The following is a 10,655-nucleotide window of genomic DNA, read 5'->3' on the forward strand; positions in this document are numbered from 1 at the left end:
CGAAGGGCTTTTGCTGCTTTTCCATTCTCTCTCCTCCCTGTCTCCTCGGCGGAGCGCGGTGCCGGCAGGCGCGGGGATGGGGCGGCCGCCGGCGCCCGAGCCGCCCGCCCGCTCCCGCCGCCCGCCGCCGCGTCCCCTCCCCGGCCGGCGGGAGGCGGCGGCTCTCCCATGCCACCCGCCTCGCCCCCTGCTCTGAATCTCTGCCTGTCGGCCGATCTGGGGAGAAACGGGGAAGGGGTACGTCCCCTCACACTTTTATTTTTCACCCACTTCTTTTTTTCTACCCTTTTTTGCCTTCTCTCCATTACGCCCCCCTTCTCCCCAGCCCGTTTCTCCTCCATCGGGGCTCTTCGGCGGCCATGCGGCCGGTCCCGGGCGAGCGGCTCTAACTCGTCTCCTCGCCCGGATGGCCCCCCGGAGCCGCGGGCGCATGGAGCCGAGCTACGTCGTGGGTATCTGCTGCCTGGTGCTGCTGGAGCCGGGCCGGGTGTGGAGCGGCGAGCCCAGCACCGGGGGGCCCGGGGAGAGCGGGAACAGCAGCCAGGCTCCGCCGCCGGAGACCACGGTCCCCGCGCCCACCGGAGCGGCACCACCGGGGGGGGACCGCTGCCGCGGGTACTACGACGTGATGGGGCAGTGGGACCCCCCGTTCAACTGCAACGCCGGCATCTACCAGTACTGCTGCGGGACCTGCGGGTACCGCTTCTGCTGCCAGTTCAAGCCCGGGCGGCTGGACCAGAGTGGCTGCTCCAACTATGACACCCCCAACTGGGTCAACACGGGCCAGCCGCCTGCCCGGGTGGATGAGACCCCCGAGGACCCCACTCGTGACAAGACCAACATGATCGTCTACATCATCTGCGGTGTGGTGGCCATCATGGTGCTGGTGGGCATCTTCACCAAGCTGGGCCTGGAGAAGGCACAGGGTCCCCAGACAGAGATGACCGTCTCCAGGTAAAAGGGTCCAGTCCCCTCATCTTCCCTGTTTCATCTCCCCAAGGGTGGCAGCTCATGTTCCTAGCCGATTGCATAGACTGAGCCTTGGCTTCACCTTGGGACTGCCAAGAGGGTGAGGAGATCCCTAAAATCCCTGTCCAGCATGCTGAAACACCAGGGGGTGGGTTGGCTGGTAGGGGGAGCTGGCAGCCAGGACAGCCTCCACGAGAAGGGGTGGTTGTACACCCATCTCCTCTCAAAATGACCTGCTCTGTCTCTTGAGGAGGCATGTCCCTGGCACAGAAGTGCCATCCCACCAGGCAGTGGGGTGGGTGACATGTGAGCTATAGGATGTGGCTTCCCCCACCAACAAATGTGTGGTTCCCAATGTCCCAGGAAGGTGAGACCAGGTCTGACTGTGTGTGGGGTGACTCTGGACTGCAGTCCCCTTGATCTCAGCCTTGCTTGCAGTGCTGGGGAGACGAGGTGGCAATGACAGCTCCACTGTGGCTGCTGCGCCAACTCTGTGTGCATGTGTGCACACACGCGTGTGCGCGTGCCTGGGTGTGCCCTGGTGTCTGCTCTGTGCACCGGCGTGGGACGCTGCCCTTGCAGGGGGTGTCCACATTCTTATACCCCCCAGAGCACACCCTCCAGTGGAAAGTTGGGCAGCTTCTTCCTGGAGTGCATGCCCTGGGGCTCCAACCCCTGCTTTTCAGCCCGCTCCTGGGGCTGAGCACAGGGCTGGCGGGGGGAAGATCAAGGTGTCAGACACACTTGGACACTGGAGACCCCCTGCATGTCCCCCAACTCCTGTGCTGCTGCTGTGGCTGTCGCTGCATCTTCCCCTCTCCCTCCTGCTGCCAGTACATGCTTCTCTCCCCATTTTGGGGCTCCACTTTGCATCTTCCCGGTGAGGACATCAAGCCTGGAGAGAAACCAATTTTCATGCCATTTGCCATTTTGTTAAGGGATTTTAGCTTTTAAAAAAAGGAAAAGCAGGGCTAGTGGAAATTATTTCATCAGAATGATCGGGCAACTGTCCTGATTGCAACCCCCATCACCATCACAATCTCTCCTTCCCCTGGAGCACCCTTTCCCCCCTGGCCATTTGGGACTTATGCAGCCACTGGGTGCTGCACCCCAAATCCAGACCCATCCTACTTCTTGCATCCACCCAGGGGAGCAGAGGCTGATTACCCCTAGTTGGATAAGGGTCATACTGAGCCATGGAGGAAGGTCACAGGACCCTCCTAAGACACAAGAAGCAGTTTTGGGGGGGATCCATGCTTTGCCCCCACCTTGGCAGGGAGCCTGGCTGTGTGCTGCTACGTGCCCACGCCTCCCCGCTGTGTTGCCTGAGGAAGTGCTGGCACTTTGACAGGATCAATACGGCCTCCGCCAGCCTCCTGATCCCCTTCCACTCGCCTGCCGCCGCGTCTTTTTTTGGTCATTCCCCCCCACCTCCTGGGAAGGAGATACTGTGCTCAGGGAGGGGTCAGATCCTGGGACACTCAGACCCGTGTCCTCATCCCCTGCCATTGGGTATTGCCTTCTCCCACCATCATGCTGGTGGGACTGCTGCCACTCACCAGGGATTGTTTTCTGTGGGTAGCCTCAATTCTGTGCTGCTGGAGCCTGGTCCCCCTCCCTCTCTAAACTCATGCAAGCCTGAATTTTCCCACTGAGTTTGGAGAGATAGGTACCTGTTCTCCATAAAGCCACAGATCTTTTGGGCACTAGCATACAGATGGGGAGAAGGTGAGTTTTTCTCATCCATCTTTGGGGGACAAAATCAGAAGGGCACCTCCATCACTGCAGAAGTCAGGAGAAGTCTTGCCCTCTTCTGTGACCTGTGTCCTTCAAAGCAAGTTGTGAGCAGCTGCTTCCTCAGGGATGGTGACTGGAAAGCTGTGGCAGGGCAGGAGTGGTGCATCAGGTGCAGAGCCCCAGGAACCAGGCAAGACACCAGGCTGATATGACTTCTGTGGTGCTGGGCTGATGGAGGCAGTGCCAAAGGCTGGGTACACAGCATCAGCATCCTAAAAGGGATACTGTCACCTCCATTCCACTGTGCCTGGGCAGCTGGGGGTATATGCTTCGTCTTGGTGCCTCTGAGACAGTGGGGCTATTTCTACCTGCCACTGTACCCACGCATGGTCCAAGGCATGGGCAGTGCCACCTTGCCTCTCTCCTGGTGCCTCAGGTAGGAGCTTCTCATTTGCTCCTTGGGCACCGCATCATGGCCTTGGGCCAGCTCCCTGTTGCATGGTTGTCTTGATTTCCATTCCTGTCCCTCCCTCCTGCCGGGGTTTTTCCGCTCCTGGGGAGCACTTTGTGCTGCCCTGGACAGCTCCCATTGCTGCTGCTTGCAGGTTTCTCGCTTGGGGGGTAAGGTCAACCACTTCTGCACCTCCAGATGTTGTTTGTCACGGTTCCGGTCCTGGTCCAAACCCAAGAAGAGTGGCCAGGGGCAAAAAGTCCATTAGCTCCTCTCTGATGGAGACACCTGAATCTGTGTCCAGCTTGTCCTGAGACCCCCAACACCTCGGCCATCTCCAGCATGTCTTTGTCTCCTCATGGATTTTGCTGCTGGTCCACCCAGGGAAGTGGGTGCTCAAGTGACTGCAGCTACCTGGTTTGTCCTCCCGTCCTCATCCGCCTTTCTCCTGCAGGACCTTATGGCAGCTCCTGCAATCCCCTCTCCTTCCTGCTCGGCTCATGCTTGGCATCTGTCCCCGGCACTCGCTTAGCCTGGCCAAACCCCGCGTTGAGTCAGGAACACCTGCCTGTGTTTTTCTTCAGTCCCCAGATCTCCGAGGACGTTGGGTCCTTGGGGGCCTCCAGGATCTGTCTGTGCCCATTACAGTGAGAGCAAGCACGTGCCCCGGACCTCTCCCAGAAAACCTCCTGGGTGGGAATTGCAAATTTGTAGCTGGTGTGAACAACCCTATGGGAAGAACTGGGCAAGGAGCAGTGTCCTAGGGAGTAGTGGGGATTCTTGAGAGGAGCAAAACAGCTCTTAGGAGCAGGTGCCCTGGCAGCTGCAGTAGGTGAGTGCTCAACTCTGGCTTTTCACTCCTTGGGTCTCCCTGTGCTATTTGGGGTCCCCAAATTTGGCCCCACTGTGCCTCCAGCTGTGCTGAGTGTTTCTCTGGCAATGCTCAAGTCCAGGGCCATGCCTGCAGTTGGTGTTCATGGTAGCAGGTAGTGGTGAAGACCTAGAAAAGGTGTTTGCAGGCAGCATGGTGTGCTATCACGTGCTGCTCTGGCTCTCTGGGGGACAAATGAGGATCCAGCTCCAGTAGGGAAGGAGACCTGGAGGTCTGTCCCTAGACTGAATATCATGTTCGGGGATGCTGATTTCCACTTTGCCCAAGCTCCAATACCCACCACTGCAAGTCCCATTTTGCAAAGACACCTTGATAACCCCACGCCTTCCTGAGCATCCCTGAGTGTACCAGCCCCACTGGGCAGGTGTCCCACAGTGCTGCTCAGTTGCATGGATGGGCACCCCTGCCCTGAGCAGACACACCATAAGCTGTGGGAAATGTCTCCCTTGGGAGGTGAAGATGAGGCTCTCACTGGGCGCAGAGGTGGTCTGAGCAGCCAGGATGCTCACCTGTGCCTCCTGCAATGCTGCACCTCTGATCCAAACATCATCACCCCAGTCATCCAGTGGCTGCCACCTTCTGTGTCCCCACCAAGTGTTCAGCTCATGGCAATGTCACTTCACCCCATCAGTTCATTATCTCTCTCCTGGAGGCTGTGCTCCTGTTTCCCCTCATTGCTCCCTGCCCCCTTGCCAGGACTGGCATACTCTCTCCTGCTGGACTTGCCAGGTGTGGGGCTTGGGCCTCCCAAAAGTGAGTCAGGCCCTGGGTTGGGCTGCCGTGCCAGGTCAGCATCCTGCTCCCACATAAGCACATCCCCTGGGGCTGGATCAGGAGCACTGAGTGCTTCATGCATGGCTTCTGCTACTAGGATCTCTTGGCCTCCATCATTATTGCTTCTGGATCTGCCTCTGTGCTTAGTCTCAGGTCTTGCACTAGGCTGGTTTGGGACATCTTTGTTGCACCCTTAAGCAGAAGTAGGCTTGCCATGGTGGTGGCTGCATGTCCCCCGAGTTGATGCTCAGGCAAGCTGGGTGGCAAGCCACCTGCACACATGGCCTTATGTCCTTTGCATCCATGGCCAGAGTGTAGATGGAGGCCTCAGTAGTTCCATTCATCAGGACTTTTTGCAAATGAGCAGTGCAGATCTATAGCTACATCTGCTCTGTATTCCCTTCCTCCATCTGCACTCCAGATCCATCTTGGTGCTGCAGACCAACAGGTGACCTAGGGAGGTGTGGCTTGACCTTCCTCAAGCCCCCAGCCACAGGACCAGGCTGAGGCTCAAAATCCCCAAGGTTCAGTGAGACAACAGCTCCTCCATAGTATCACCTTCCATGTCCACCTTCCCTGCACTGCAGCACCTGGGGATGAGCCAGGGAAGGGGTGCAGTCCCTGAGAGCTCTACTGGCAGCCCTGGCCAGAGGCACTACTCGTGGTGCAAGGGCAGGGTGAATCCAAGTGTTGCTGGTGCTGGGGACTCATGCGTGCTCCTCACCTTAGCAAAACAGCTCATTAATTGCTGCTCGAGCCGTTGTTGTTAATTGTTATTGTCCACATGCCCTGAGCGGTCAGCACAGAGGGCACGTTTATGAGAAAGAGCATTGACAGATTTATGTGGAGAGAAGTCATAGATAAAGGACTGCTCAAGCTTCATAAACAGACCCGAGGAAAAGAAAAAATAATTTAAAAAATAGGTCAAATCGCATCGGACTTCCTGTTGAAACAAGCCTGTTTGAGCGCTGGCCCCAGGGACAGGCAAGAGCAGGCAGCGTCCAGTGGGGAGGGGCTGGTGAGCTGTGCACCCCAGGGAAGGTGGGAGTTGACAGGGCGGCAGCTCCCCGAGTTGACAGCCCACACCCATGGCCTCAGGGGACCTGCCTCCCCCTGCCCTGCCTAGGCACAGTCCCTGCCCGCCTAGGCTTGTGCCCAGAGATTCTCTGACTGCAGCATCCACGAACCCGGAACCCTGGTTGGGTCAGTCTGTTGCAGGAAGGTTCCTGGGAAGGTGCAGGTTTTGAATAGCTGCAGGATGGAGATGCCACAGTCTCCCCAGGGGGCCTGGTCAAGCATTTAACTACTCCTGCAGGAAAAACAAAGTTTTTTCTTCTGTTTAAACTTTGCACCTGTCACCTCTTGTCAGCTTGACACTGTCCTTGTTGCACCCTCCCTTCAGATACTCACGTACATCGATAAGATCCCCGAAAATCTTCACTTCTCCAGGCTGAACAGTCTCAGCTCTCTCAGCCTCTCCTCATACAAAAGATGCTCCAGTCCCAGCTTTGTGTCCCTTTCCTGGACTCTCTCCCGTACATCCATGCTTCTCCTGTATTGAGCTGGAGCCAGCACTCCAGAGGTGTGGCCTTACCAGTGCCGAGCAGAGAGGAAGGATTGCCTTCCTCAGACCTGCTGGCAACACTTTGCCTAATGCAGACCAGGAAACCATTCAGCGCCTTTGTCCCAAGGGCACTCTGCTGGCTTGTGGTCCACCAGGATCCCCAGGCCCTTTTCTGCCAAGCTGCCTTCCAGCTGGTCAGCTGCCAGGGTTTGTTCCTCGCTCGTTTCAATTTCTTCAGCTCTTTCAGCATTCTCTTGGCCCATCTGGAGATTAAGTGATCCCAGAGGGTTTGCTACACAAAGCTTCCCAAGAATGATGTGAAATTAACCCACAGGGCGAGTGACCCTTCCTTGTAGCTTTGCTCTTGCCCCTGCCCTGTGATGCTGACTGATTCCAAACTGGGAGGGAAAAGGCTCCCTCAGGTCTCCACAAGCATAAGTATCCCCCAGGTACAATTCCTTGCTTTCTTCCTTGTTCTCACTGCTTTTCTTGGAAATTCCGAGCATCACGTTCACTAGGTTTTTGAGCACACTGGTGCCATGAGCTGACACATCTACCAAGTCAGGATTATTCCCCTCTTCCTCTCCAATTTGCATTTATGCATGTTGAGTTTAATCTGCTGTTTTATCATCCAACCACTCGTTAACCGTCAGCTCACGGTGTGCGTCTGTGAGCCAGCCAGAGCCGTCGAGGCGCAAGGCATGCTGACAGTGAGCTGGGGATCAGCAAGCCAAAAAAAGCCCTGAGTGGACATCCCTGCACTCTTGCAGTCATGGTCTCTGCAGGGGGAATGGTGTGTCTCCTCATCACAAATCCCTACGCCAGTAGGAGCATCCCATCCTGTTCTGAGACTTGCTGCCAAAGGCTGCAGTGGCACGTGGCTAGGTCCTGCTCCAGCACCGCCGCTGTGCCCCCTCTGTCACTGCTGTTGTACCCTCCTCTGGCACCACCAGCATTGGTGTACCTTGCTCCGGCATTGCTGGCGTGCCCTGCTCTGGCACTGCCAGTGTGCCCTGCTCCAGCACCGCTGCTGTGCCCCGCTCTGGCATTGCCTGCGTGCTCTACTCTGGCATGCCCAGAGTGCCCTGCTCTGGCACACCAGCATGACTCGCTCTGGCACTGCCAGCACGCTGTGGTGGGACTGCAGAATCTCTGTCCATGAATGTTAAACGAAATAGGGCTCTATCTTATGTAATGGTGTTTAATATTTAATGTTGTTACTTACAAGGAGGGTGTTATGCACAGACAGCGCCTGCGCCAGAGGCTGCCACTAGTTTATTTCCTTCCCTGAAGGGACACAAGTGCTTCTCTAATCCCTTCCTTGGGGTCTTCTCTGTTTCAAAGGGACTTGAGTGGAGGTGTTTCTTCCTCTCCCCTGTTCCACCAGGCTCTCGCTCCAGGGGAGCATCCCAAACCCCTGCACTCTTGCAGTCATGCAGGCATGGTCTCTGCAGGGGGAATGGTGTGTCTCCTCATCACAAATCCCTACGCCAGTAGGAGCATCCCATCCTGTTCTGAGACTTGCTGCCAAAGGCTGCAGTGGCACGTGGCTAGGTCCTGCTCCAGCACCGCCGCTGTGCCCCCTCTATCACTGCTGTTGTACCCTCCTCTGGCACCACCAGCATTGGTGTACCTTGCTCCGGCATTGCTGGCGTGCCCTGCTCTGGCACTGCCAGTGTGCCCTGCTCCAGCACCGCTGCTGTGCCCCGCTCTGGCATTGCCTGCGTGCTCTACTCTGGCATGCCCAGAGTGCCCTGCTCTGGCACACCAGCATGACTCGCTCTGGCACTGCCAGCACGCTGTGGTGGGACTGCAGAATCTCTGTCCATGAATGTTAAACGAAATAGGGCTCTATCTTATGTAATGGTGTTTAATATTTAATGTTGTTACTTACAAGGAGGGTGTTATGCACAGACAGCGCCTGCGCCAGAGGCTGCCACTAGTTTATTTCCTTCCCTGAAGGGACACAAGTGCTTCTCTAATCCCTTCCTTGGGGTCTTCTCTGTTTCAAAGGGACTTGAGTGGAGGTGTTTCTTCCTCTCCCCTGTTCCACCAGGCTCTCGCTCCAGGGGAGCATCCCAAAGGTGTTGCTCCAGCTTCCATCAGATCAGTTTGCTTTGCCTCAGTTCATCGTACCCTTGCAGCCTGCTGCAAGCCGTGCATCTTCCTCACCACTCTTACCCATTGATGCTCCAGGAGGGCTCAGCCCCAGCCAGATCCCAATTAGCTGTTAGACTTGTTAGCCCGGGCTGCAGAAGACTGGGGGCACTCTGGGTGCACTACTCCCAGTGGCTCTTTCCTAGCCCCAGGCTGCCTAGCTCTGCCTTCAGAGTGAAGTTCAGGGCTGGGACAAATTAGGGGTCCCAGGGGAGCAGGATATTGTTCTAACAGCCCTTCACCCCCTCTCCAGGACACTGACAGATCTGCTGAAGCAGCCAGGCCACAGCCCCTCTGAGAACATGGACAGCCTCATGGGGGGTGTGCAGGTCCCGCTGAGTGAAGGGCTGGCCCGGGGGCCCCCCAGAAACAGCACAGGTAAGGCACTGGTGTGGTGGGGAAAATAAATTCCTTTGAGCAAATAAAGGCAGTGGGAGGGCACAGTCTACGGCTGAGCCCCCACCCGTCTCTGCCCCTCCAGACAAGCCACCCTTGAACAACGCAGTGGCCATTGGCCCCTCACTGGGGCGGCCCCACAGCCATGGCAAGCGCCTGCCGCTGGCCAGCAGCCTGGCCCTGTCAGCCCCGGACTACACTTCCTACACCACCCTCAAGGTTGGAGGTGAGTGCCGCTGTCATGGGGGGGGGGATGGCTGGAGGTGTGCACCCTGTTGACCCCAGAAACTAAGCGAGGAGGGGCACGGGGCTCACAAAGGGGCACAGGCAGGACAAGCATCCCAGTTTCCCAATGCTCCTGGGGTGGCTGCTGCTCACAGCAGAAACTCTGCAGCTCCTCCACCAGCCAGCTGCGCTGCCCAGCCAGTCAGTGCCTAGGGTCCCCCACGGATCCACTGTGCTTCCCAGTCAACCAGCACTCAGGATCCCACACAGACCTGAAGCGCTGCCCACCCCATCAGGGTTCAGGATCCACATGCACACACTGCACTGCCCCGCAATCCTGGTTCCCCGGGATCTCCCAACAGCACTGCCCAGCCAGTTCATTGCCAGTATCCCCCCCAGCACCCGGAATCCCTCCTACAGCCCCATCCCAGCCTTCTCCACCACTGCACCCTCCCTAGTCCCCCCGTGCCAGCAGAAGGGAGTGTCCCTGCAGGGGTGACACTGCACGCCTGTCCCCACAGAGAGCGCCACCGAGGACTTCTACAGGCGGTTCGGGGGGCTGGAGCCACCCCCCGCCAGCACACTGCCCTTCCCAGCCGAGACCCCGGTCCTGGCCGAGGGCTGCCCCCTGACCAAGGCCAAGGGCCCCAAGATGTCGGGGGGTCTGGCCTTCCCGGGGGGCTGGGAGGGGGGCCCCCATCGCGGCCCCCGCCGCCCGGGCCTGGCCACCCTGCGCCCTGAGGGGCCGCCCGAGGCCTTCGGCCCCTCCACCTCGCTGTACGGGCAGCACTCCCGGCACCTCGCCACCAACAGCAAGACCGAGGTCACCGTGTGACGGCCAGTGCCACCGGGGACTGGGGCTGCTGCCATCGCGGGCAGCCCACCGCAGGAGAGCATCACAGGACTCACACGAACTGCGAGGCTGGCCAGAGCGGGAGACGCGCCGTCCCTCCTGGGCCAGGATGCGGACTGCCCGCTGCACTTCACCATCGAGGAGGCACTGGGGACTCATCCGGACGAGTTTCAGGCGTTCTCAGCCCACGTCCGGAAGAAGCTGAGCCGGGGACACACTGGCCGTACCCTGCTCAGGGGAAGGGGCCCAATGCTGGACAGATTGGGAACAGATCCTGCTGGGCCAGGCACCCTCACCTGGCTCCTCCGACGTGGTGAGGGGAAGAACGATTGACTCAAAGCACCGCCCCCACGCTGCCTGCACAGCCCGAGCAGCCCCTTTCCCTCCCCAGCCTCCTCCCTTCCCCACTGCCCCAGCCTCCACCTTGTCAATAAATAACACATTAAACTGTATGGCCTTGGCATGAATTGGCTGGCGAACTTCACACTGCTCACAAAACCTTCCCCGGGGCAGCAGGGCGCAAAGCCCACTCCCCCAAAGGGCCTGGGGAAGCCCTCGCAATGGGGCACGTGGTGGGAACACAGCTTACAGGGCCCGCTGCAAAACCCTTCAAGCAGCTGCACGAAAAACAGATCTC

General features: G+C 58.3%; 1 protein-coding gene across 1 annotated transcript; it reads left to right on the forward strand.

The window, feature by feature from the left end:
• Positions 1–406: 406 nt before the first annotated feature.
• Positions 407–10,422, forward strand: SHISA8 (shisa family member 8). The gene is made up of 4 exons (XM_041416836.1): positions 407–954; positions 8,798–8,922; positions 9,026–9,166; positions 9,687–10,422. The coding sequence occupies exons 1-4, from the start codon at positions 407–409 to the stop codon at positions 9,998–10,000; spliced, it is 1,128 nt and encodes a 375-aa protein (XP_041272770.1). The 3' UTR covers positions 10,001–10,422.
• Positions 10,423–10,655: the final 233 nt, after the last annotated feature.

The sequence above is a fragment of the Onychostruthus taczanowskii genome, unplaced genomic scaffold, assembly GCF_017590055.1.
Source record: "Onychostruthus taczanowskii isolate IOZ18803 unplaced genomic scaffold, ASM1759005v1 scaffold53, whole genome shotgun sequence".
Classification (NCBI taxonomy): Eukaryota; Metazoa; Chordata; class Aves; order Passeriformes; family Passeridae; genus Onychostruthus; species Onychostruthus taczanowskii.